Source organism: Anolis carolinensis, unplaced genomic scaffold, assembly GCF_035594765.1.
Source record: "Anolis carolinensis isolate JA03-04 unplaced genomic scaffold, rAnoCar3.1.pri scaffold_9, whole genome shotgun sequence".
Taxonomy (NCBI): Eukaryota; Metazoa; Chordata; class Lepidosauria; order Squamata; family Dactyloidae; genus Anolis; species Anolis carolinensis.
Window position 1 is genome coordinate 13,204,875 of NW_026943820.1, and position 27,355 is coordinate 13,232,229.

Genomic DNA, 27,355 nt, shown 5'->3' on the forward strand with positions numbered 1-27,355 from the left:
ACTCACACTGGCCTCCAACAGACAAGTGTTCCTTCTCCCACCCTGGACCTTCCACATATATATTAACCTTCCTTGCTTAGTCCCCCCCCCCCCCAATATACCTCACAACCTCTGAGGATGCCTGCCATAGATGTGGGCAAAACGTCAGGAGAGAATGCTTCTGGAGCATGGCCATATAGCCCGGAAAACACACAACAACCCCAAGACCATGAAAGGTTTCCCAACCGTGGTTGAAAGCAATAAATAGTAACATTTTCATATTTCTGATTTAATCACACTAGATATCCCTCTGCATTGGAGTAGTTTTAAATTGTATTATTTCCCCATCATACATGGAACTATGGAGTGGAATTATGGTTCCATCTAACCCATCAATATCTGTACCAAAGATAAGGAATATATAGCTCTCCATGTGGTTTTATACGAGCCATAATTATACTTTTTCGTTATGCTGACTGAGGCTCATGGGAGTTGCAATACAACACCAAAAAATAACAAAGGAGATATACAGAGACTTTGCTAAGCTGTAAACATCAAATTTTGATCATGTTTTGATAACGGTTGTATTTTGGCACATACAGTTGGGATGAGTGCATGGAATTTCTCACAGTTTACAAAGGAAAACAGTTGCATATGGATAAAATCTGTGTGCGCTTTGGAAACCTAGAGTGCAGTTCCTTCCCTCCCTCCCATAAAATGCAACTATTAGTAGCAGACTTTAAAGCAAACCTTGCTTTTTTATTTTAAGCAATTTCTTAAACACAAGCACACACACTGTCTGTCGGCAATGGAAATGGAATTTTATCGATGGTTACATCCAAAGAATGAAGTCCCAGCCTGTGATTGTGAATTATGGATAAGTTCAGTCCTCATTGCCTATAAGATTCAGAAAAAAAATATGTTTCCATAGCTTTGACTTCAGGGCAGACTGAGCTGTTCACTTGGATGAGCCTACAGCATCACAGTTCTTTTGAGATGCTAAAGGCATCAATATTAAAATTCCTCGTTCTCGGCTTTGCATAATGTCATGAAAAAATATTCGGGTGAATTTTAGCCTTGCCCGGACACAACAGTTTAAAGAACGCTTTTCTAAAGCTCATGTGGCACAAGGGATACAAAATGGGATTAATGGCCGAATTCAGCCACAGGAGCCAGAACGAGGCTTCATAGAGAGCATGGTGGATGCATTGCCCGTGGCAAGCGGCTCGGATTATCATCAGGAGGGTGTAGGGAGCCCAACAGAGAGCAAAGATGCAGACGATGATGGCCAAAGACTTGGCCACTTTTTTGTCCCGGGAAAGCCTAAACCGACTAGCCATGGTGTTGGCCACCTCCATCTTCTTAGTGTTGTTGGAAATACCCTCAAGTGCTTTGTAGAAACCATCCCAAGGAGATTTGGACTGAACATCCACTTGTAAAGGTGGAAGATCTTGGTCGATGTTGAATTCTACCAACTGGTTGTGCTGGTGATGACCGTTAAGCTTCGACGTGGCCAACTTGGTTGGAGAGAGGCTCCCTGTTTGCTCGTTGTTCCTTTTCCGGCTCACTTTCATAAAAAAAATGGCATGCTCCTGCTTCTTCCCATGGGAGCACACCTCACAGTCCCGTTCGCCGGGAGAGAGGGTCTCGGTCCTTATGGGCGTCCGTTTCCGAATGTTGAAATAGATGCTCAGGTTGAAGTAAGTCACGCTGATGAAGGGCGTGAAGAACTCAATGGTGGATGCAATCATGAGGAAGTACCAGTTGTAGAAGAACTCAGCATGGCACTCTTTCTCCGAAACAATGCTACGCTGGGTGACGTGCTCCCAGCTGATGATGGCTGGACCGTACAGGAGGAAAGCGGCGACCCACACCATCACCATTTTCACAACGGCATTCTTGGTCACGCCTTTCTGGGCTCGGTAACTCACCTAGGAGGAAAGGTAGAGAAGGAAGTGTCAGGGATACATAGGTAAAGGCTTTCCCCTGACGTTAGGTCCAGTCGTGTCCGACTCTGGGGGTTGGTGCTCATCTCCATTTCTAAGCCGAAGAGCCGGCATTGTCCATAGACACCTCCAAGGTCATGTGGCCGGCATGACTGCATGGAGTGCTGTTACCTTCCTGCCAGAGCGGTACCTATTGATCTACTCACACTTGCATTTTTTCGAACTGCTAGGTTGGCAGAAGCTGGGGCTAACAGCAGGAGCTCACCTCACTCCCTGGATTCTAACCACCGATCTTTTGGTCAGCAGGTTCAGCAGCTCGGCAGTGTAACTTGCTGCACCACAGGGATGCACAGATGAGAGCAAAATCTCTACTGAATAGCACTATGTATGTAATATGATTTTGCTCCTGGGTTATAAACATCATTATTTCCTAATTGGTTCTATCATAAAGGGAGCCCCCGGTGGTGCAGCAGATTAAACTGCTGAACTTGCAGACTGAAAGGTCACCAGTTTGAATCCGGGGAGTGGAGTGAAGTGAGCTCCTGCTGTTAGCCCCAGCATCTGCCAACCTAGCAGTTTGAAAACATGCAAATGTGAGTAGATCAATAGGTACCACTCCAGCAGGAAGGTAACGGTGCTCCATGCAGTCATGCCGGCGACATGACCTTGGAGGTGCCGATGGACAACGCTGGCTCTTTGGCTTAGAAATGGAGATGAGCAACAAACCCTAGAGTTGGACATGACTAGACTTAACATCATGGGAAAACCTTTACTTTTACCTACCTCTATTATAAAAACATAGGAAAAGTGTATTAAACTTTCCCCATGCCTTTGCAGGACATCCTGCAGCACATTTTGCTATAGTTTTTCCAATGAATATCTCAACCAATTCAACCTAGTTTGTGGCAGCCACAAAAACAATGTTTCTGGAGTAGAACAACTACTTTCAAAGTAAGGGCCACACAATTAAACAGGAAATAACACTTTCAAACTGGGAACAGATTTTTTCCCTCCAAATTTTGTGTATAGTAGGAATATTGTGTTGAGTTGGCTGTTAGCTCTTGCCATTCGAACCCACAAGCCATGATACACTTTCAGGCTGAAAAATCTTAGGTTTAAAAAAAGGAGAGCTCAAATATCGTGACAAAAGAAACAAAGATATAGGGGAAGACATATAACGCTTATGCCAGGAGGAGTTATGTGGTTGATATAGGAAGGGAAGGTCTTGGGTGCATCTAAAACAGGCATGGGCAAACTTTGGGATTTGCAGTTTGGTAAAGCACTTTGACACAGAGAGTTAAAGACCTTGGAAAACTACAACGTCCATAATTCTGTAGTATCCAGCCATGGCAGTTAAAAAAGTTTGGATAATAGGATTTAGGTACATGCTGCTGACCGTCTTCTCTCACTAAACACTCAAACTGTGCAAAGAGGGTTTCTCCTTACTGCTTTTGTGACGGAGATGAACCTGTCAAAACTGATCAAGACGATGTTGAAGACGGAGGCCGTGCACACCAGGTAATCGACCACCAACCAGACTTTGCACAGGCCCTTCCCAAACTTCCATTCACCCGTCAGGATGTAAGGGATGTAGAGGGGGATGCAAAACCCACCTGCAAAAAAATAAAAAATAAATTAGACCAGGGAAATCACATTTGGCGAGACAGTCATCACTTGGCACTTTTAATAAAGGAATTCATTTATTTATTTTGTCTCAAAAGCACTGCATAATAAATAAGTTTAAAAGTGAGGAGACATGATAGCCACGTATAAATATGTGAGGGGAAGTGACAGTACGGAGGGAGCAAGCTGTTTTCTGCTGCCTTGGAGACTAGGATGTGGAACAACGGCTACAAACTGCAGGGAAGAAGATTCCACCTGAACATTAGGAAGAACTTCCTCACTGTGTGAGAAAGCTATTCAGCAGTGGAACTCTCTGCCTTGGAGTGTGGTGGAGGCTTCTTCTTTGGAGGCTTTGAAACAGAGGCTGGATGGCCATCTGTTGGGGGTGCTTTGAATGCGATTTTCCTGCTTCTTGGCAGGGGATTGGACTGGATGGCCCATTAGGTCTCTTCCAACTCTATGATTCTATGATGATGATGATGATATGTTTTATCATTTTATATTTATATGTTTTAAAGATTTATGTGATTGTATTTTATTGTATATTGCTGGGCTTAGTCCCCATGTGAGCCGCCCCAAGTCCCCTTGGGGAGATGAGGTGGAATATAAGAATAAAATTATTATTATAATTATCATTATCATTATATTATTATTATGATAGAATTATGATACGATTTGCAGATTTCAGCAAAATCCAGGTCTGGCCTTTCAAGATAATATTTCCAAGAAAAGCAAAAATTATATTTTAGCTATCTTCCCAGTCCATTCCTACAGAGGTTATTTATACAGTAGAGTTTCGCTTATCCAACGTAAACGGGCCGGCAGAACGTTGGATAAGTGAATATGTTGGATAATAAGGAGAGATTAAGGAAAAGCCTATTAAACACCAAATTAGGTTATGATTTTACAAATTAAGTACCAAAACATCATGTTAGACAACAAATTTGGTAGAAAAAGTAGTTCAATACGCAGTAATGCTATGTAGTAATTACTGTATTTACGAATTTAGCACCAAAGTATCATGATATATTGAAAACATTGACTACAAAAATGTGTTGGATAATCCAGAACGTTGGATAAGCGAGTGTTGGATAAGTGAGACTCTACTGTATATATGCCAAGAGCCAAGTACATGAACAAAACGTGTATGGCAAAAACATATCAGCTTCAGGTTAAGTGATGTTCTGCAGAGGATGTGGACTACAACTCCCATCATCAGTTTTTGGGCTTGTTGATCCAAACAACTGGAGGGCACTGAACTGTTTTATCCCTTGTCTGGGTTTTGAGACCCATTGATTTTCAATTAAAAACAGAAACTACCTTTCAGTCCTCACAGATAGGGGAAAACAAACTTGTAGCCATTTATGGATACATTATTCATATAATATTAAATATATTATATCCAACACTAAATGAATCATTTCCTGTGGATGATTAATACATCTTCAAAAAACCATTCTCATTTTATTTGCTTTTCCTGTGAATGAAGTCCATCCTAAAAACTTGGATCTGCAAAAATTGGGACACTATATCACACACGGGGTGCATCTAAATGTAGTTTGATACCACTTGGACTCCCATGTCTTGATGCTATTGGATCCTGGGAGTTGTAGTTTTATAAGGTCTGTATCCTTTTCTGCCAAAGAGGGTTAGTGCTCCACCAAACTACAACTCCCACAACTCCATTGAGCCATGATACTTAAAGTGGCATCAAACTGCATTAATTCTATAGTATAGAATGGTTAAGAATGCTTCCAACACATTAAGGAGTGGCCGACGCATTCATAACAGACACAAACATTTCTCCCCATTGCAAATATTGCCACGATGCACTTGAAAGTGACTGATAAGTAGCCTGCAATGCCGAGAATGCCCCAGATTCTCAATCTGATTTATCTTTGATCTGTTGCCTTTTATTCCCCTCTTCTCCATGTAAGGATTGGAAGAGGAAATGGAAAGATATAAAGTTGTATTGGGAGTATTTTAAGAAAAATAAACACATCACCTTGACGGAAGGAGGAGGAAATAAAAGATAGTTTCAGAACGGAGAAAGAGATCGCCAAGGATTTCTGTTCCTCTTGGTTAACGCCATTTAATGAAAAAATAACACCCCTGGCTCAAGACCTCAATTATATCGCTGAAATGAAGAATGCTTCTGGAGGACGCAGGTCTGGATTTGAGTGTATTTCATTTATTTTTGGTCCCTGAAATACATTTCTCTCTCTCTCTGGGTTCATAATCCTTTCATTCTAAGCTCTAGATACAATTTTAAAGCCTAGGTTGCATCTACGTTGCGGCTCAATGCTATGGGATCCTGGGAGTTATAGTTTTGGAAGGTTTTTTTAAAATCTTTTTTGAAATAGTACTGATGCATCACCAAACTACAACTCCCAGAATCCCATAGCATTGAGCCAGGGCAGTTAAAGTGGAGTCAAACTGCCCTCATTCAACAATGTAGTTCAGGTATGGGCAAACTTTGGCCCTCTAGGTGTTTTGGACTCTAACTCCCACAATTCCTAACAGCCGGTAGGCTGTTAGGAATTGTGGGAGTTGGAGTCCAAAACACCTGGAGGGCCAAAGTTTGCCCATGACCGGCATAGATTGAAATATTATAATAGGCTGAAGGTCATCCAATTCGCCTGCATAATTATAGCATCCTTGAAAAGTTAGGGTAATGTCCTTTGCAAGGCTGGGATCTGTAGTTTGTTGAGGACTCCTAAATGCCTCTCCCTTTGGCTGAGGATCCTAAATGCCTCTCCCTAAACTGCATATCCTAAAGTTTCAGAGGACAGAATCAAAAGTGGAATCATCACAACCCAATGCTCCTTTGGAAGAGGACTACAAGTCATAGAATTATGGGATCAAATGGTTGGAATGTGCCCTTGGGAGGAAACTAGAAGTCTCTTCCTTATCATTGGAAACCCAACGCACCTTTGGAAAGGGGCTACAGGTCTCCTCTTCTCGAGAGTCCAAGGGGACTGTAAGTCCTTTCTTCTCATCCCAAACCCAATGATGTTTTTGGAAAGCACTATAAATCATAGAACTATGGAATCATGTGGCAGGAATGTGCCTTTGGAAGAGGACTACGAGTCTCTTTCCTATTATTGGAAAACTAATGCTCCATTGGAAGGGGACTACAGATCTTAGGGTTGAAATATGCTTTTGGGAGGGGACTAGACATCTCTTCCTTATTATCAGAAATCCAATGTGCCTTTGAAAGGGAATGACAGGTGTTCACCTCCTTTTGGGAAACCAAGAGGACTAGAAGTCCTTTTCTTCTCCTCCCAAACCCAATGAGCCTTTGGAAGTAGAGTACAAGTAATAAATCCATGGAACCACAGGGTTGGAATATGTCTTTGGAATGGAACTACATGTCTCCTCCTCCTTTTGGATACCCAAGGGGACTAGAAGTCCTTTTCTTCTCCTCCCAAACCCAATGAGCCTTTGGAAGGGGACAAGTCATAGAACCATGGAATCATAGGGTTGGAATGTGCCTTTGGAAGGGAACTACAGGTCTTCTTTTCCTTTTGGGAACCCAAGGGAACTAGAAGTCTTTTTCTTCTTGTCCCAAACCCAATAAGCGGTTTTTGAACGGCACTAGAAGTCACAGAACTACAGAGTCATGGAGTTGGAATGTTCCTTTTCAATGGTCAGAAGCCCAGCACGCCTTTGGAAGGGGATGACAGGTCTTCTCCTCCTTTTGGGAACCCAAGGGGACTACAAGTCTTTTTCTTCTCCTCTAAAACTCAATGTGTGGTTTTTGAAGGGCACTACAAGTCACAGAACCACAGACTCATGGGGTTGGAATGTCCCTTTCCTATTGTCAGAAACCCAAGGCTCCTTTGGAAGGGGACTACAGGTCTCCTCCTCCTTTTGAGAATCCAAGGGGACTACAAGTCCTTTTCTTCTCTTCCCAAACTCAAAGAGCATTTTCGAACAGCACTACAATTAATAGAACCACATAGTCATGGAGTTGAAATGTCCCTTTCCTATTGCCAGAAACCCAAGGCTCCTTTGGAAGGGGACTACAGGTCTTCTCCTTTTAGGAGTCCAAGGGAACTACAAGTTCTTTTCTTCTCCTCCCAAACCCAATGAGCCTTTGGAAGGGAAGTACAAGTCATAGAACCATGGAACCATAGGGTTGGAATATGCCTTTGGAAGGGGACTACAGGTCTCCTCCTCCTCTTGGGAACCCAAGGGGACTGCAAATCCTTTTCTTCTCCTCCCAAACCCAATGAGCCTTTGGAAGGAGAATACAAGTCAATACAGAACCATGGAATCATAGGTTTGGAATGTGCCTTTGAAAAGGGACTACAAGTCTTTTCCTCCTTTAGGAAAACCAGTCCTTTTCTTCTCCTTTTCCTACAAGTCCTTTTCTTCTTCTCCCAAATCCAATGAGTCTTTGAAATAGAATCATAGACTCATGGAGTTGGAATATGACTTTGGGAGGGGACTAGAAGGGGATTACAAGTCTCTTTCCTATTGTTGGAAACCCAAGGCTCCTTTGGAAGGGGACTCCAGATCTTGGAGTTGGAATGTGCCTTTGGAAGGGGATGAAAAGGAGTTTACGAGTCTTTTTTTTACTATTCTTGGAAACTCAAGGCTCCTTTGGAAGGTGACTACAGATCTTCTCCTCCTTTTGGGAACCCTTTTCTTCTCCTCCCAAACCCAATGAACCTTTGGAAGGGGAGTACAAGTCATAGAACCATTGAACCATAGGGTTGGAATATGGCTTTAGAAAGGGACTACAGGTCTTTTCCTACTTTTGGGAACCCAAGGGGTCTATTGGTCCTTTTCTCCTCCTCCGAAACCCAATGAGCCTTTGGAAGGGGAGTACAAGTCCTAGAACCACAGAGTCATGGGGTTGGGACGTCCCTTTCCAATTGTCAAAAGCCCAGCACGCCTTTGGAAGGGGACGACAGGTCTTCTCCTCCTTTTGGGAATCCAAGGGGACTACAAGTCATTTTCTTCTAATCCCAAACCCAATGAGCGTTTTTTGAAGGACACTACAAGTCACAGACCCAAAGACTCATGCGGTTGGAATTTCCTTTTCTTATTGTCGGAAACCCAAGGCTCCTTTGGAAGGGGACTACAGGTCTCCTCCTCCTCTTGGGAACCCAAGGAGACTACAAATCCTTTTCTTCTCCTCCCAAACCCAATGAGTCTTTGGAAGGGGAGTACAAGTCATAGAACCATGGAATCATAGGGTTGGAATGTGCCTTTGAAAAGGAACTACAGAACTTCTCCTCCTTTTGGGAAGCTAGTCTTTTTCTCCTCCTCCTCCTTCTCCTACAAGTTCTTTTCTTCTCCTCCCAAACCCAATGAGCCTTTGGAAGGAGAGTACAAGTCATAGAACCATGGAATCATAGGGTTGGAATGTGCCTTTGGAAGGGGACTACAGAACTTCTCCTCCTTTTGGGAAGCTAGTCTTTTTCTTCTCCTCCTCCTTCTCCTACAAGTCCTTTTCTTTTCCTCCCAAACCCAATGAAGGGCACTACAAGTCACACAACCACAGACTCATGGGGTTAGAATGTCCCTTTCCTATTGTGGGAAACCCAAAGCTCCTTTGGAAGGGACTACAGGTCTTCTCCTCCTTTTGGGAACCCAAGGGGACTACAAGTCCTTTTCTTCTCCTCCCAAACCCAATGCGTGTTTTGTGAAAGGCACTACAAGTCATAGAACCACAGAGTCATGGGGATGGAATGTCCCTTTTCTATTGTTGCAAACCCATGGCTCACCTGGAAGGAGACTCCAGATCTTCTCCTCCTTTTGGTAACCCAAGCAGACTACTTTTCTTTGGAAGGGAACTACAGGTCTTCTCCTTCTTTTGGGAACCCAGGGGGAATATAAATCCTTTTCTTCTAATCCCAAACCCAATGAACGTTTTTTTGAAGGGCACTACAAGTCACAGAACGACAGAGTCATGGAGTTGGAATGTCCCTTTCCAATGGTCAGAAGCCCAGCACGCCTTTGGAAGGGGACGACAGGTCTTCTCCTCCTTATGGGAACCCAAGGGACTACAAGTCCTTTTCTCTCCCCCTTTTCTTCTCCTGCTTCTTCTCCTACAAGTCCTTTTCTTCTCCTCCCAAACCCAATGAGCGTTTTTTGAAGGGCACTACAAGACACAGAACCACAGACTCATGGGGTTGGAATTTCCCTTTTTTATTGTCGGAAACCCAAGGATCCTTTGGAAGGGGACTACAGGTTGTCTGCTTCTTTTGGGAACCCAAGAGGACTACAAATCCTTTTCTTCTCCTCCCAAACCCAATGAGCCTTTGGAAGGGGAGTACAAGACATAGAACCATGGAATCATAGGGTTGGAATGTCCTTTGAAAAGGGACCACAGATCTTCTCCTCCTTTTGGGAACCTAAGGGGATCACAAGTTCTTTTCTTCTCCTCCCAAACCCAATGAGCCTTTGGAAGAAGAGTACAAGAAATAGAACCATGGAATCATAGGTTTGGAATGTGCCTTTGAAAAACAACTACAGGTCTTCTCCTCCTTTTGGGAAACCAGTCCTTTTCTTCTCCTTCTTTTCTTCTCCTACAAGTCCTTTTCTTCTCCTCCCAAACCCAATGAGCGTTTTTTGAAGGGCACTACAAGACACAGAACCACAGACTCATGGGGTTGGAATTTCCCTTTCTTATTGTGGGCAACCCAAGGCTCCTTTGGAAGGGGACTGAAGGTCTTCTCTTCCTTTAGAGAACCAAATCAGTCCCTTTCCCTATTGTCGGGAGCCCGGCTCGCCTTGGGATGGGGACTGTGGTCCCTTTTTTGCCCCCCGCCCCATCCCCTTCTTCTTCCCAATTGGGTCTCACCTACGAGGAGGTCTGCGATGGCCAGGTTGAGGAAGAAGAAGTTGCCTTGGCTGCGGAGGCTTCGGTCCAGGGCGAAAGCCACCACGACGAGCGCGTTGCCGCAGACGGTGGCCAGGACCAGGAGCGCCATCAGGGCGGCGAGGAAGACGGAGAGGGGCGCGGAGAGGCCCCCGGGGGGCGGGCAGGGGCCCAGGCAGCCCTGGTCCCTGGGGGAGGAGGAGGAGGAGGAGGAGGAGGAGGCGTTCAGCTCTGTCCCCATCGCGGCTGAATATCCCGAGGCGCCCTTAGAGAGGCTCCATCTCGCCTCCACGCGCGGAATCGCCCAGGAAAGGAGTGAGCAAAGGACCGAGCCTGTGCAACTCACGCCCCTCCTTTCCTCCCTTTCCCTCCCTCCTTTGGAGAGAGGAAAAGCCTCCCAATGGGCTGCCGCCTCGCCTGCTTCTGCCTCGTCCACGCAAAGATCTCCGCCAGTGAGAGAAGCAGCACCTGCCTTGCTTTCCAGTTGCCTCTTCCTTTGCTCCTTGCAAACTCCACTCCACTCCACAGCTTCCAAGTCCCAAACCTTAACCCAGGGGTCCCCAAACTTTTTAAACAGGGGGAAGTTCATGATCCCTCAGACCTTTGGAGGGCCGGACTATAGTTGGCCACTGAGCAATAATAATAATAATAATAATAATAATAATAATAATAATAATAATAATAATAATAATAATAATAATAATAATAATAATAATAATTTTTAGCACTGATATCAGCATGGAGTTTGGCTTGGACAAATGTTCGACAGTGGCATTGAAGAAAGGAAAAATCATTGAAAGTGAGGGCATAAATATGCCTAATGGCTAAACAATAAAGTGTCACCAGCCAGAGGCCTATAAATATCTGGGCATATTACAGCTGGACAACATCAAGCATGAACATGTGAAAACTGTGGTCAGCAAAGAATACACACAAAGGGTCAGAAAAATTCTCAAAAGCAAGTTCAATGGAGGCAACACCATCAAGGCCATAAACGCCTGGGCCATACCTGTCGTAAGATATACTGCTGGCATTATAAACTGGACACAGGTGGAACTGGACAATTTGGACAGAAAAACAAGAAAACTCATGACCATTCATCATTCACTGCACCTTTGCAGTCATGTTGACCAGCTATATCTGTCTAGAAGATCAGGGGGCAGAGGACTCTTACAAGTCAAACAAGCAGTCAAAGAAGAACATGCCCTGGCAGAATATGTAAAGCAAAGTGAAGAACCTGCTTTGATTGAAGTCAAAAATCAGAAATTCCTCAAAGCACAGCAGACAAAAAACCAGTACAAGAAAGCCACACTACAAATTAGAGCTGACAGCTGGCACAACAAAACATTGCATGGAAAGTTCCTTGACAAAATTGAAGGAAAAGCGGATGAGAAGACCTGGCTGTGGCTCATGAATGGGACCCTGAAGAAGGAGACAGAAGGCCTGATCCTTGCAGCCCAGGAGCAAGACATCAGGACAAAGGCAATTAAGGCCAAGATCGAAAAATCAGCTGATGACCCAAAATGCAGACTGTGCAAGTAAACTGACGAAACCAGAAAATTGCACAGACTACAAACAGAGGCACAACTATGTGGCCCAAATGATTCATTGGAACTTATGCCTCAAGTACCACCTCCCAGCAGCAAAGAACTGGTGGGATCACAAACCTGCAAAAGTATTGGAAAATGAGCACGCAAAGATACTGTGGGACTTCCGAATCCAGACTGACAAAGTTCTGGAACACAACACACCAGACATCACAGTTTTGGAAAAGAAAAAGGTTTGGATCATTGATGTCGCCATCCCAGGTGACAGTCGCATTGACGAAAAAGAACAGGAAAAACTCAGCCGCTATCAGGACCTCAAGATTGAACTTCAAAGACTCTGGCAGAAACCAGTGCAGGTGGTCCCGGTGGTGATGGGCACATTGGGTGCCGTGCCAAAAGATCTCAGCCGGCATTTGGAAACAATAGACATTGACAAAATTACGATCTGCCAACTGCAAAAGGCCACCCTACTGGGATCTGCACACATCATCAGAAAATACATCACACAGTCCTAGACACTTGGGAAGTGTTCGACTTGTGATTTTGTGATATGAAATCCAGCATATCTATCTTGTTTGCTGTGTCATAATAAAATAATAATAACAACAACAACTTTATTTTTATACCCCGCCTCTATCTCCCCAAAGGGGACTCAGGGCGGCTTACATGGGGCCAAGCCCGAATTAAAACAATAGCAATATAAAACACAACAATAGACAAAAACATGCACAATTATAAAAATTTAAACATTAGCCAATAAAAACAAATGACAAGAACTAATAAAAACATAGATTAAAACGGAGAGGTTGTAAAAGTAGACTGGGTAAGGTACACCATATAAATATTGTAAACCTGAGGTGACTGATAAAGTGCTGCAAATTCTTGGAAGTGCAAATTGGGATGGGAATAGACCCTGTGTCTATATCAAGTTGACAAAGGTAAAAAGTGCAAACCGGTACAGGAATGGTCACAGATACAGATTGCTATGGGGATGAGCAATCTTTAACTAAAGGCCTGAGTAAAGAGCCAGGTTTTCAAGCTCTTTCTGAATGCTATCAGGGTGGCGGCTTTCCTGATTTCCCTGGGGAGCGAGTTCCAGAGCCGGGGGCCACCACGGAGAAGGCCCTATCTCTCGTCCCCACCAACCGCGCTTGTGACGGAGGTGGGAGCGAGAGGAGGGCCTCCCCCGACGAACGAAGAGATCGTGCAGGTTCGTAGGGGGAGAGGCGATCACTAAGGTAGGAGGGTCCCAAACCGTTCAGGGCTTTGTAGGTAATAATAATAATAATACTACTAATAATAATAATTATTATTGTGCAGTTTTCTGGCATTGTATATTTCTGCCGCTTCTGTGACTGTTCATTTGGATTTTGATGATTCCGTAGCCCACTTGTCGATGGATGTCCAGAATCAGCAGCATCCACCGCGGTCCTTTTTATCCTGGACGATGACCGAGCCAGTATAGACTTCGTTTTGGTTTGATTCTCCATAATGTTAATGGGTTAGGTGCTCTTGGTTCCATTCCTCAGCTGAGGCCTCTCTGGCTTGGTTGGACCTGCCGGAAGTTACACTACCGCCAGCACAGCCCTCAGCATCCTCGGAATGGTTAAGCCGCCCCACCACGTCAAGGTGGCACCTGCCGGGGGGAGGGGAGGGAATGAACGTCGGTTGAGGTGGTGAGTGGCAGTGTTCAGTTGAGGTGGTGAGTGGCAGTGGTCGGTTGAGGTGGTGAATGGCAGTGTTCAGTTGAGGTGGTGAGTGGCAGTGTTCAGTTGAGGTGTTGAGTGGCAGTGGTCAGTTGAGGTGGTGAGTGGCAGTGGTCGGTTGAGTTGGTGAGTGGCAGTGGTCGGTTGAGGTGGTCAGTTGAGGTGGTCAGTTGAGGAGATCACTTGTTGTGGTTGTTTGCGGTGGAGAGATTTCGAGAGCGAGAGCGGTCTTGACAAGACAGGCGCCTACGACATCGATTCCCTTCTAGGCATATTTGCCATTTGTGCTGTTCTCTTGACTCTTTTGCCTATTTCTTAGTCATGGTAAGTGTTGTTAAAACGGGACCTACTACTGCTTTGAAATGGGATGAGCTTTTAAAACTAACGTGGCTGCTTTCTCCTTACTCTTCATTTATAGGTACTTAGTTTTTCAGTTCTCTCTGAGTGAGATTCAAGGGGATTTTGGAACAAAATAATAAAAATATCCTTGAGATGTGGAAAGGAATGAAAGGCTTTGTAATGAATATGCGAGTAAAAGGAAAATGTGGCAATTTATACATGTTAAGATTTTTGAATAGGAGGTTGGTGGCTTGTCCATGGTTTCAGGCACTGGGGATGACTCTTCAACGGGTTTGGTGATTTAGTTTAAACTGTCCAAGGTACGGAACCTATTTTGGAATCGGGGCTCAGCACCTTGGGTAGCTCTTTTAAGATCCAGATTAAAGCTAAATTAAATTCACGATGTGCGGTGTGGATTTCTACTGCCTCTTTTTTTGGCCGTCCCAAAAATCCCAGCATCTTTGGATGACTGCATATTTGAATATTTGAAAAGGGGAAGGAAACACTTTCAACATCCCATGTAGACATTGATGAACTTCTTATCCATTCTCTTCCTAATCCTTGGAAGCTTTCACCCAAAAGATATGATTTTGGAAACAGTTCAAGGAAAAACCTATCGAGAAGGTGCCCTAAAATAATTTTCCAAGGCATAGTGGATCATTTTGCCCCAATTTCACTTGGCCTTCATCGTCTTTTGGAGGTTGTTTGTTGGCCTTTCCCAGAGCCTGAGTGTGACTTCCTCCAAGTCTTCCTGTGACCTCTTTCAAGATTTTAGAGCAGTGGTTCTCAACCTGGGTCCCCAGATGTTTTTGGCCTTCAACTCCCAAAAATCTTAACAGCTGGTAACTGGCTGGGGTTTCTGGGAGTTGTAGGCCAAAAACATCTGGGGTCCAGGTTGAGAACCACCTCAGTTTTAGAGGCTGTGCTGTAAGACTAGAGAGCTATGTGATATAGTGGTTTGAGTGTTGGATCAGGATGCAAGGAGACCAGGGCTCAAATCCCCATTTGTTTTGGCCATAGCAACCCACTGGGTGACTCTGGGCAATACTGGAGGGAATTGGGTGCCTGAGACCATAAGAAATACGTGTTTTCTGATGGTCTTTGGAGACCCTTCTGAAATCTCCTAATAATAATAACAATTATAATAATAATAGTTTTATTTGGAAGGTCATCCTACTCGGACACGAGTGATCGCCGATGACATGAATAGTTTTATTTCCCCCCGCCTCTCCTGATGGCTTGAGGGGGGTTATAGCATGACTAAAGCGTAAACAAACACATCACCATTTTAAAACACTCTATTTTTTTTATATATATATATATATATATATATATATATATATATATATATATATATCTCAAAACATATTACCACAAAACAAAAGGTAAGCATACAGTATTAGAATGCATCATTTAAAATGTGATATAGCAGGCTGTCCCACCTGTGAACACATTTTTTTTGCAGTTTAATACACTTTTCCCCATTTTAATGATAGAACCAATTCATATTATTAATATTAATATTAATGCCCCTTTTTATCTCCCCGGAAGGGGACTTTTTGTTTATTTCTTCATAGAATGGGAATTCCACCAAGCAGAGTTAAGGCTCCTTCTTCCGCTATTTTCTTGCATCGGGGTGAAATTCGGTCATGTCCCCGATTTTGCTTTAGGACTCACCGGTGTGTTTTCCTTCTTTTGCAGCCGAAAGGCAGTGAGACCAAATCTGGAAGAAAAGGCAAGAGTCCTCAGGGCCCTGTCCCCGGTACATCCAGGAGCAAGCCCATCCAGAGCGGCGAAGACAAACTCCATGACTTGGACCCAGAGAGCTTCAACATACAGTAGAGTCTCACTTATCCAACATAAACGGGCCTAAAGAATGTTGGATAAGCGAATATGTTGGATAATAAGGAGGCATTAAGGAAAAGCCTATTAAACATCAAATTAGGTTATGATTTTACAAATTAAGCACCAAAACATCATGTTAGACAACAAATTTGACAGAAAAAGTAGTTCAGTACGCAGTAATGCTATGTAGTAATTATTGTATTTACGAATTTAGCACCAAAATATCATGATGTATTGAAAACATTGACTACAAAAATGCATTGGATAATCCAGAACGTTGGATAAGCGAGTGTTGGATAAGTGAGACTCTACTGTAGTAGGTTCTCCTCTGACTGAATGTGGATAGTGAGGGGAAGCAGGTAGAAGGCGCCGACTTCCCAGATCTTGGGAGTTGGAGACACGGAAGAATTTAGAACTTGTGCTGCCTTCTGACTCTAACCATTTAAGGCTCCTTCTCTCAAGAGCCAGATATAGGGAATAGCAATGGAACGGGGAGGTTGAAAGTAACCCCGACTCCTTCCACCCCACTCTGGGCCACCATATGGCTAAGAGATAGGCTTGCTCTCTGCTTGCTCTCCTTTTCAGTGCAAAGAGAGGATGCGGCCGGTGAAGAAAGCGCTGAAGCAGCTGGTCAATCCGAAGAGAGGGCTGTCTGAGAAGGATCAGGTGGAGCACATCCGGAGGTGCCTCCTGGAGATCGGTGACCACATCTCCGAGTGCTTGAAGGCGTTCTCGGAGCAGGAGGAGCTCAAGCTCTGGAGAGGGTAAGCCAGGCCTCCCGTCCCTGGGCTCAAGGGACACAAGAGGGAAAGCCTGGCCAGCACGGAGGGAACACACTCCCTTTCATGTCCCCAGGAACCTCTGGATCTTTGCCTCCAAGTTCACAGACTGTGATGCGAGGAAGCTGCACAACCTGTACAAGAGGGTGCACAAGAAGCGGTCCCAGGAGGAGGAGGTGAGACGGAGACATCGAAAGAGGGGAGGGTGCTACAGACCGTGGGGACTCAAAGGAGTGAGACTTCTGCATAGAGAAACAAGCAGGCGATCCCAGAAGCAAGAAACGTGTCCTCTAGGAAAACCTACAGGCATTTGTTTGCCTGGAACAGTTTTGGTCTTTGGGACACTTTCAATATATATATGTGTTTGTGTTTGGAACTGCCGTCCTGTTTAATGGAGGGAGAATAGGCTAGTGTTCAAGGCAGGGGCAGCTGGGGATTGCAATCCAAGGTTTGGTCTCAATTACTGATCCTTTCTCCAGTGGTTTAGGTTTTTGGATAGCCCCAAGGTTAGATTAGAACTCAGAATAGCTAGAGACAGATGAATAGCTAGATATACAGACCAGCAGTCTGTTTATTAGTTGATTCACTTATTAAGGCAGTACTAGGAGGGTGCATTCTTCAGTTCCAATGTTAAAGAACTATCCCAGGGATTTAACTCTATCCCCTTGGATGCAACGCCTTTGAAAGTTCTACTAAAGTTCCGATTAGAGTGGTTTTACTGTCTCAAGGGGGAAAAAAGATAGAAACACCACCAACTGTGGTTCAGGTGGTTTGGTCAAGGCCTAGAAATCTCTTTTGGCCAGATCACTGTCGTGTTTGTCACCAAGGCCTCTCTTTGCTCTCAGTGGAAACAGCAGAAGAAAGAAGAGGCCACCGGAGCCAAGAAGATGTCTCGCCCGGAGCACTGTGGGTCCAGCTTGTATTCCGTTTTGTCTCCCTTGCCCAACGCCACTTCAGCTCCTGCTCCTGCTCCTGCTCCTGCTCCTGCTCCTGCTCCTGCTCCTGCTCCTGCTCCTCCTCTTCCTCCTCCTCCTCCTCCTCCTCCTCCAAAGGTCCAGCATCCACAGCCCCATCCTTCTCAGATACATGGGCAACAGTGTGACAACTACAGCTACCCGAAGAAAAGGCCTTTCAGTAATTCGGGTAAGGGACCAAACGGAAGCTGGCACAACATGAGACAGCAAAACCAAGCAAATCCCTTTCCTTGGCTCATGTATAAGTCTATAAATCTAATCACGTGGCTCCCAAAGCTCTTGGCTTTACCGAAGAGTTTCCCTTTTCTTTCCTGCAGACCGAAGCGACTGGCAGCGGGAGCGCAAGCTCAGCTACGGCGGCAACTCCAGGCAAGGACGGGGTGGAGAACGGCACAGGCACAAGGAGCACCACGATGGAGACCGCTGCCCACGCGAGGAACCTCATTGCAGCTCGGAGAGCTACCAGCCCAAGACCCCCTCTCGCAAGCAGCCCCGTGAGCAGGACAACAGTGACCGGGACCACCGGGGCCACCGTGACTCCTATGACCGGTGAGAATTAACTTCTCTTGTTCTCGGGATTCAGCATTCAACAGGCTTCGTGTCCCCTCTCTCATCCAAGAGCTTGGGGAAGTTACTTTCTAGGACTACAGCTCTCTGAACCCAGTTGGCCATTGTGTCAAATGAGGCTGAATTGAATGGTGGGTCAAAATGGATCTTGTCATGAATTGTGTTGCTGAGGCTTGGATAAGTCATAAGCTTGGTGATAAAAGTGCCAGCTGCCTTTTTAAGAGCAGGGGGTGTCCTCCAAATGTTGCTAAGCAGGACTCCTTCAGGTTCAGTCCAAGAACATCTAGATTTACAGGAATGCGATTCCTAAAACCTCAAAGGGGGCCATGTTGCTGAGTGGCTTCTTCTGATTCCTCTCTGCGGTTGTCTCTTGTCCTGTCCAGGCACCACCATGATCCCAAGCGGCGAAGAACCGAAGAGATCCGTCCTCACCAGCAAGAATTCAGGCGGATGTCGGACCCCATCGGCTACCACGGCCAGGGGCCTTCAGACCACCACCGCTCTTTCCTCCCGGAGAAGTCTGGTGATTCTAAGATGTCCTCTGCTCCTCCCTCCAAGTACTACGATCCTCGCTCCCCACATGCACAGAAAGCCCCACATGAAGCCATGTCTGTCTTTGAACACCGGTCCCCCCTGCAAGGGTTATATAGGGATCAGAAGATCAGTCCTGGATATAACTGGCGCAGCCGGAAGACATAAGAACCCGGAGATTAGATTTATTTATTTTCTCTTTTTGTAGGTAGTCTGTCAGTAGTTTCCAGTCCGTTCTATGAATTGATGTTCTATCCTGGGCCAATTTTTGTGTCAGGAAGTCCACATTCATTATGTCCAACACTTTAGAAATCCATTTTTCAATACTAGGTATTTTATCCTTTGTAATTGCATAGATCACTAAACCTTTACTTTTTAAGGTTGCCTTCTCAATAGTCATTTTTTATATACATATTTATTTTCTCTTTTTGTAGGTAATCTGTAAGTAGTTTCCATTCCGCTCTATTAATTGATGTTCTATCCTGGGCCAATTTTTGTGTCAGGAAAGCCATATTCATTATGTCCAAGTCTTTAGAAATCCATTTTTCAATACTAGGTATTTCTTGAAATTTCCATTCCTGTGCCAGAGTAGCCGCTGTTGTAAAATAGAATATAATCCTATCTGTGTTTTTATCTACCTGTGGATTTGTGATTCCCAATAAAAATATTTATGATTTAAATTCAAATTGTTCCTGTAAATTTTTTGTCATTTTTTTTATACCACGTACCAGACCTTTTTTACCCTTTTGCACTCCCGCCACATGTGGATGAAAGTGCCGATATTCTTTCCACTTTCCCAGCACTTTCCATTTGTTTTTCCTTTATTATACAAAGCCAGTTTTTTCGGAGTTAACTGCCACATGTAGAACATTTTGTGCCAATTCTCCCCGATCTCCGCTGCATATGCCTATCCTGGCTTCTTTGTCCATATCTCCTCCCACGGACTCATGCAAATGGTGTGTCCTACTTCTCTGGCCCATTTTATCATCACTTCCTTTACTTGTTCCTCCTCTGTCGCCCAGGTAAGTAATTGCCTAGAGATTATTTTTATTAATTTACTAGCTTGGGGACCCGGCGATGCCTGGGTCATTTGAGAAAGGCATTGTTTGCATGTGTTCCAAGTGTAATCAATATCCAATGTCAGCTGGGTTCAGTGGGTGTAGGTGAACTCCAACTCCCATTTGCAAGTCCCATCATCCAGTGTCCATCCCCCTCCAAACAGCGCCAGGATGTAGAGTAGGTCATGGGGGCTCTATGTACCAAGTTTGGTCTTGATCAGTCATTTGTGTGGGTCGCGGTGCTCTCAAGAAGTGAGTGAAGTTATAGCAAGTCCCATCATCCATGGTCCCTCCTCCTCCAAACTTCACCAGGATGTAAAGTGGGCCACCCTGCACCTGTGTGTCAATTTGGTCCAGTTTCATCATTCGTAGGCATGACAGTGGTCTGTGGGAGGTGAATTGGATGAAGGTACTGCAGATCCCATAATCCTTGGTCCATCCTCCGCCAAACTGCTGCAGCATGTAAAGTGTGTCATTTGGGGTATGTGTGCCTGGTTGAGTTCAGTTCTGTGATTCGTGGCAGTTGCTATATGCAACCATCTCAAAATAACACAACACACCAGACATCACAGTTGTGGAAAAGAAAAAGGTTTGGATCATTGATGTTGCCATCCCAGATGAGAGTTGCATTGACGAAAAACAACAGGAAAAACTCAGCCGCTATCAGGACCTCAGGATTGAATTGCAAAGACTCTGGCAGAAACCAGTGCAGGTGGTCCTGGTGGTGATGGGCACACTGGGTGCCGTGCCAAAAGATCTCAGCCGGCATTTGGAAACAATAGACGTTGACAAAATTACGATCCGTCAACTGCAAAAGGCCACCCTACTGGGATCTGTGCGCATCATCTGAAAATACATCACACAGTCCTAGACACTTGGGAAGTGTTCGACTTGTGGTTTTGTGATATGAAATCCAGCATATCTTTCTTGTTTGCTGTGTCATAATAAAATAATATTATTATTAATAATAATACCAATAATAATAATGCAGCATTTGTGTCCTATTTTTCTCCAGAGGTGACATCTGACACTCAAACCAATCAGAATATTTAATTTATGTGCCACTTCTCTCCCATAATGGAGCCAACTTGCCCAGTTTCTGATTCAAAGAAGGATTGATAGATATTTCATTGATTTATTTCATTGGCTGTTGGATTGGGACCCAGGACAGCTCAGTTGAAACCAGTAGACTTTCAAACCACAGTTCAAACCATCGCAAGGGACGTGATTGGCCAGATGGGACCGAGTAGAATGGACTTTGTTTGTTTTGTTTCCTTGGAGATGAGATAGAATGTTGGGAAAGGTGGCTGGTCAGTTGAGGTGTTGAGTGGCATTGGTCGGTTGAGGTGGTGAGTGGCAGTGTTCAGTTGAGGTGTTGAGTGGCATTGGTCGGTTGAGGTGGTGAGTGGCAGTGTTCAGTTGAGGTGTTGAGTGGCAGTGGTCAGTTGAGGTGGTGAGTGGCAGTGGTCGGTTGAGTTGGTGAGTGGCAGTGGTCGGTTGAGTTGGTGAGTGGCAGTGGTCGGTTGAGGTGGTCAGTTGAGGTGGTCAGTTGAGGAGATCACTTGTGGTTGTTTGCGGTGGAGAGATTTCGAGAGCGAGAGCGGTCTTGACAAGACAGGCGCCTACGACATCGATTCCCTTCTAGGCATATTTGCCATTTGCGCTGTTCTCTTGACTTTTTTGCCTATTTCTTAGTCATGGTAAGTGTTGTTAAAACGGGACCTACTACTGCTTTGAAATGGGATGAGCTTTTAAAACTAACGTGGCCGCTTTCTCCTTACCCTTCATTTATAGGTTACTTAGTTTTTCAGTTCTCTCTGAGTGAGATTCAAGGGGATTTTGGAACAAAATAATAAAAATATCCTTGAGATGTGGAAAGGAATGAAAGGCTTTGTAATGAATATGCGAGTAAAAGGAAAATGTGGCAATTTATACATGTTAAGATTTTTGAATAGGAGGTTGGTGGCTTGTCCATGGTTTCAGGCACTGGGGATGACTCTTCAACGGGTTTGGTGATTTAGTTTAAACTGTCCAAGGTACGGAACCTATTTTGGAATCGGGGCTCAGCACCTTGGGTAGCTCTTTTAAAATCCAGATTAAAGCTAAATTAAATTCACGATGTGCGGTGTGGATTTCTGCTGCCTCTTTTTTTGGCCGTCCCAAAAATCCCAGCATCTTTGGATGACTGCATATTTGAATATTTGAAAAGGGGAAGGAAACACTTTCAACATCCCATGTAGACATTGATGAACTTCTTATCCATTCTCTTCCTAATCCTTGGAAGCTTTCACCCAAAAGATATGATTTTGGAAACAGTTCAAGGAAAAACCTATCGAGAAGGTGCCCTAAAATAATTTTCCAAGGCATAGTGGATCATTTTGCCCCAATTTCACTTGGCCTTCATCGTCTTTTGGAGGTTGTTTGTTGGCCTTTCCCAGAGCCTGAGTGTGACTTCCTCCAAGTCTTCCTGTGACCTCTTTCAAGATTTTAGAGCAGTGGTTCTCAACCTGGGTCCCCAGATGTTTTTGGCCTTCAACTCCCAAAAATCTTAACAGCTGGTAAACTGGCTGGGGTTTCTGGGAGTTGTAGGCCAAAAACATCTGGGGTCCAGGTTGAGAACCACCTCAGTTTTAGAGGCTGTGTTGTAAGACTAGAGAGCTATGTGGTATAGTGGTTTGAGTGTTGGATCAGGATGCAAGGAAACCAGGGCTCAAATCCCCATTTGTTTTGGCCATAGCAAGCCACTGGGTGACTCTGGGCAATACTGGAGGGAATTGGGTGCCTGAGACCATAAGAAATACGTGTTTTCTGATGGTCTTTGGAGACCCTTCTGAAATCTCCTAATAATAATAACAATTATAATAATAATAGTTTTATTCGGAAGGTCATCCTACTCGGACACGAGTGATTGCCGATGACATGAATAGTTTTATTTCCCCCCCGCCTCTCCTGATGGCTTGAGGGGGGTTATAGCATGACTAAAGCGTAAACAAACACATCATCATTTTAAAACAATCTATTATATATATATATATCAAAACATATTTCGACAAAACAAAACTTGCATACAGTATTTGAATACATCATTTAAAATGTGATATAGCAGGCTGTCCTACCTGTGAACACAATTTTTTGCAGTTTAATACACTTTTCCCCATTTTAATGATAGAACCAATTCATATTATTAATATTAATATTAATGCCCCTTTTTATCTCCCCGGAAGGGGACCTTTTGTTTATTTCTTCATAGAATGGGAATTCCACCAAGCAGAGTTAAGGCTCCTTCTTCCGCTATTTTCTTGCATCGGGGTGAAATTCGGTCATGTCCCCGATTTTGCTTTAGGACTCACCGGCGTGTTTTTCTTCTTTTGCAGCCGAAAGGCAGTGAGACCAAATCTGGAAGAAAAGGCAAGAGTCCTCAGGGCCCTGTCCCCGGTACATCCAGGAGCAAGCCCATCCAGAGCGGCGAAGACAAACTGCATGACTTGGACCCGGAGAGCTTCAACATAGTAGGTTTTCCTCTGACTGAATGTGGATAGTGAGGGGAAGCAGGTAGAAGGCGCCGACTTCCCAGATCTTGGGAGTTGGAGACACGGAAGAATTTAGAACTTGTGCTGCCTTCTGACTCTAACCATTTAAGGCTCCTTCTCTCAAGAGCCAGATATAGGGAATAGCAATGGAACGGGGAGGTTGAAAGTAACCCCGACTCCTTCCACCCCACTCTGGGCCACCATATGGCTAAGAGATAGGCTTGCTCTCTGCTTGCTCTCCTTTTCAGTGCAAAGAGAGGATGCGGCCGGTGAAGAAAGCGCTGAAGCAGCTGGTCAATCCGAAGAGAGGGCTGTCTGAGAAGGATCAGGTGGAGCACATCCGGAGGTGCCTCCTGGAGATCGGTGACCACATCTCCGAGTGCTTGAAGGCGTTCTCGGAGCAGGAGGAGCTCAAGCTCTGGAGAGGGTAAGCCAGGCCTCCCGTCCCTGGGCTCAAGGGACACAAGAGGGAAAGCCTGGCCAGCACGGAGGGAACACACTCCCTTTCATGTCCCCAGGAACCTCTGGATCTTTGCCTCCAAGTTCACAGACTGTGATGCGAGGAAGCTGCACAACCTGTACAAGAGGGTGCACAAGAAGCGGTCCCAGGAGGAGGAGGAGGTGAGACGGAGACATTGAAAGAGGGGAGGGTGCTACAGACCGTGGGGACTCAAAGGAGTGAGACTTCTGCATAGAGAAACAAGCAGGCGATCCCAGAAGCAAGAAACGTGTCCTCTAGGAAAACCTACAGGCATTTGTTTGCCTGGAACAGTTTTGGTCTTTTGGGACTCTTTCAATATATTCAAGGCAGGGGCAGCTGGGGATTGCAATCCAAGCTTTGGTCTCAATTACTGATCCTTTCTCCAGTGGTTTAGGTTTTTGGATAGCCCCAAGGTTAGATTAGAACTCAGAATAGCTAGAGACAGATGAATAGCTAGATATACAGACCAGCAGTCTGTTTATTAGTTGATTCACTTATTAAGGCAGTACTAGGAGGGTGCATTCTTCAGTTCCAATGTTAAAGAACTATCCCAGGGATTTAACTCTATCCCCTTGGATGCAACGCCTTTGAAAGTTCTACTAAAGTTCCGATTAGAGTGGTTTTACTGTCTCAAGGGGGAAAAAAGATAGAAACACCACCAACTGTGGTTCAGGTGGTTTGGTCAAGGCCTAGAAATCTCTTTTGGCCAGATCACTGTCGTGTTTGTCACCAAGGCCTCTCTTTGCTCTCAGTGGAAACAGCAGAAGAAAGAAGAGGCCACCGGAGCCAAGAAGATGTCTCGCCCGGAGCACTGTGGGTCCAGCTTGTATTCCGTTTTGTCTCCCTTGCCCAACGCCACTTCAGCTCCTGCTCCTGCTCCTGCTCCTGCTCCTGCTCCTGCTCCTCCTCTTCCTCCTCCTCCTCCTCCTCCTCCTCCTCCTCCAAAGGTCCAGCATCCACAGCCCCATCCTTCTCAGATACATGGGCAACAGTGTGACAACTACAGCTACCCGAAGAAAAGGCCTTTCAGTAATTCGGGTAAGGGACCAAACGGAAGCTGGCACAACATGAGACAGCAAAACCAAGCAAATCCCTTTCCTTGGCTCATGTATAAGTCTATAAATCTAATCACGTGGCTCCCAAAGCTCTTGGCTTTACCGAAGAGTTTCCCTTTTCTTTCCTGCAGACCGAAGCGACTGGCAGCGGGAGCGCAAGCTCAGCTACGGCGGCAACTCCAGGCAAGGACGGGGTGGAGAACGGCACCATCCGTACGAGCAGCACAGGCACAAGGAGCACCACGATGGAGACCGCCGCCCACGCGAGGAACCTCATTGCAGCTCGGAGAGCTACCAGCCCAAGACCCCCTCTCGCAAGCGGCCCCATGAGCAGGACAACAGTGACCGGGACCACCGGGGCCACCGTGACTCCTATGACCGGTGAGAATTAACTTCTCTTGTTCTCGGGATTCAGCATTCAACAGGCTTCGTGTCCCCTCTCTCATCCAAGAGCTTGGGGAAGTTACTTTCTAGGACTACAGCTCTCTGAACCCAGTTGGCCATTGTGTCAAATGAGGCTGAATTGAATGGTGGGTCAAAATGGATCTTGTCATGAATTGTGTTGCTGAGGCTTGGATAAGTCATAAGCTTGGTGATAAAAGTGCCAGCTGCCTTTTTAAGAGCAGGGGGTGTCCTCCAAATGTTGCTAAGCAGGACTCCTTCAGGTTCAGTCCAAGAACATCTAGATTTACAGGAATGTGATTCCTAAGACCTCAAAGGGGGCCATGTTGCTGAGTGGCTTCTTCTGATTCCTCTCTGCGGTTGTCTCTTGTCCTGTCCAGGCACCACCATGATCCCAAGCGGCGAAGAACCGAAGAGATCCGTCCTCACCAGCAAGAATTCAGGCGGATGTCGGACCCCATCGGCTACCACGGCCAGGGGCCTTCAGACCACCACCGCTCTTTCCGCCCGGAGAAGTCTGGTGATTCTAAGATGTCCTCTGCTCCTCCCTCCAAGTACTACGATCCTCGCTCCCCACATGCACAGAAAGCCCCACATGAAGCCATGTCTGTCTTTGAACACCGGTCCCCCCTGCAAGGGTTATATAGGGATCAGAAGATCAGTCCTGGATATAACTGGCGCAGCCGGAAGACATAAGAACCCGGAGATTAGATTTATTTATTTTCTCTTTTTGTAGGTAGTCTGTCAGTAGTTTCCAGTCCGTTCTATGAATTGATGTTCTATCCTGGGCCAATTTTTGTGTCAGGAAGTCCACATTCATTATGTCCAACACTTTAGAAATCCATTTTTCAATACTAGGTATTTTATCCTTTGTAATTGCATAGATCACTAAACCTTTACTTTTTAAGGTTGCCTTCTCAATAGTCATTTTTTATATACATATTTATTTTCTCTTTTTGTAGGTAATCTGTAAGTAGTTTCCATTCCGCTCTATTAATTGATGTTCTATCCTGGGCCAATTTTTGTGTCAGGAAAGCCATATTCATTATGTCCAAGTCTTTAGAAATCCATTTTTCAATACTAGGTATTTCTTGAAATTTCCATTCCTGTGCCAGAGTAGCCGCTGTTGTAAAATAGAATATAATCCTATCTGTGTTTTTATCTACCTGTGGATTTGTGATTCCAAATAAAAATATTTATGATTTAAATTCAAATTGTTCCTGTAAATTTTTTGTCATTTTTTTTATACCACGTACCAGACCTTTTTTACCCTTTTGCACTCCCGCCACATGTGGATGAAAGTGCCGATATTCTTTCCACTTTCCCAGCACTTTCCATTTGTTTTTCCTTTATTATACAAAGCCAGTTTTTTTGGAGTTAACTGCCACATGTAGAACATTTTGTGCCAATTCTCCTCGATCTCTGCTGCATATGCCTATCCTGGCTTCTTTGTCCATATCTCCTCCCATGCAAATGGTGTGTCCTACTTCTCTGGCCCATTTTATCATCACTTCCTTTACTTGTTCCTCCTCTGTCGCCCAGGTAAGTAATTGCCTAGAGATTATTTTTATTAATTTACTAGCTTGGGGACCCGGCGATGCCTGGGTCATTTGAGAAAGGCATTGTTTGCATGTGTTCCAAGTGTAATCAATATCCAATGTCAGCTGGGTTCAGTGGGTGTAGGTGAACTCCAACTCCCATTTGCAAGTCTCATCGTCCAGTGTCCATCCCCCTCCAAACAGCGCCAGGATGTAGAGTAGGTCATGGGGGCTCTATGTACCAAGTTTGGTCTTGATCAGTCATTTGTGTGGGTCGCGGTGCTCTCAAGAAGTGAGTGAAGTTATAGCAAGTCCCATCATCCGTGGTCCCTCCTCCTCCAAACTTCACCAGGATGTAAAGTGGGCCACCCTGCACCTGTGTGTCAATTTGGTCCAGTTTCATCATTCGTAGGCATGACAGTGGTCTGTGGGAGGTGAATTGGATGAAGGTACTGCAGATCCCATAATCCTTGGTCCATCCTCCGCCAAACTGCTGCAGCATGTAAAGTGTGTCATTTGGGGTATGTGTGCCTGGTTGAGTTCAGTTCTGTGATTCGTGGCAGTTGCTATATGCAACCATCTCAAAATAACACAACACACCAGACATCACAGTTGTGGAA

The 27,355-nt window shown here is 45.0% G+C and overlaps 3 protein-coding genes across 4 annotated transcripts; 2 read left to right on the forward strand and 1 right to left on the reverse strand.

Annotated features, from left to right (window-relative positions):
* Positions 1-717: 717 nt before the first annotated feature.
* On the reverse strand, positions 718-10,805 carry LOC100559929 (histamine H3 receptor). The gene is made up of 3 exons (XM_003222934.4): positions 10,366-10,805; positions 3,372-3,538; positions 718-1,910 (listed from the first exon to the last, which is right to left on the reverse strand). Exons 1-3 carry the CDS (start codon positions 10,622-10,624, stop codon positions 1,026-1,028), a joined length of 1,311 nt encoding a protein of 436 aa, XP_003222982.2. The 5' UTR covers positions 10,625-10,805; the 3' UTR covers positions 718-1,025.
* Positions 10,806-13,334: 2,529 nt separating this feature from the next.
* Positions 13,335-27,347, forward strand: LOC134293593 (chromodomain-helicase-DNA-binding protein 2-like). 2 transcript variants are annotated; one of them, XM_062961653.1, is made up of 7 exons: positions 13,335-13,707; positions 21,050-21,429; positions 23,104-23,238; positions 23,508-23,686; positions 23,778-24,778; positions 24,927-25,176; positions 25,578-27,347. In XM_062961653.1, exons 5-7 carry the CDS (start codon positions 24,535-24,537, stop codon positions 25,891-25,893), a joined length of 810 nt encoding a protein of 269 aa, XP_062817723.1. In that variant the 5' UTR covers positions 13,335-13,707; positions 21,050-21,429; positions 23,104-23,238; positions 23,508-23,686; positions 23,778-24,534; the 3' UTR covers positions 25,894-27,347. The 2 variants fall into 2 exon arrangements, with proteins under 2 accessions (XP_062817723.1, XP_062817722.1); XM_062961652.1 differs by lacking the exon at positions 13,335-13,707 and having other exon boundaries at positions 20,788-21,429.
* On the forward strand, positions 15,899-19,351 carry LOC134293591 (chromodomain-helicase-DNA-binding protein 2-like). Its single transcript, XM_062961650.1, has 5 exons — positions 15,899-16,584; positions 16,676-16,775; positions 17,445-17,742; positions 17,891-18,122; positions 18,524-19,351. The coding sequence occupies exons 1-5, from the start codon at positions 16,418-16,420 to the stop codon at positions 18,837-18,839; spliced, it is 1,113 nt and encodes a 370-aa protein (XP_062817720.1). The 5' UTR covers positions 15,899-16,417; the 3' UTR covers positions 18,840-19,351.
* Positions 27,348-27,355: the final 8 nt, after the last annotated feature.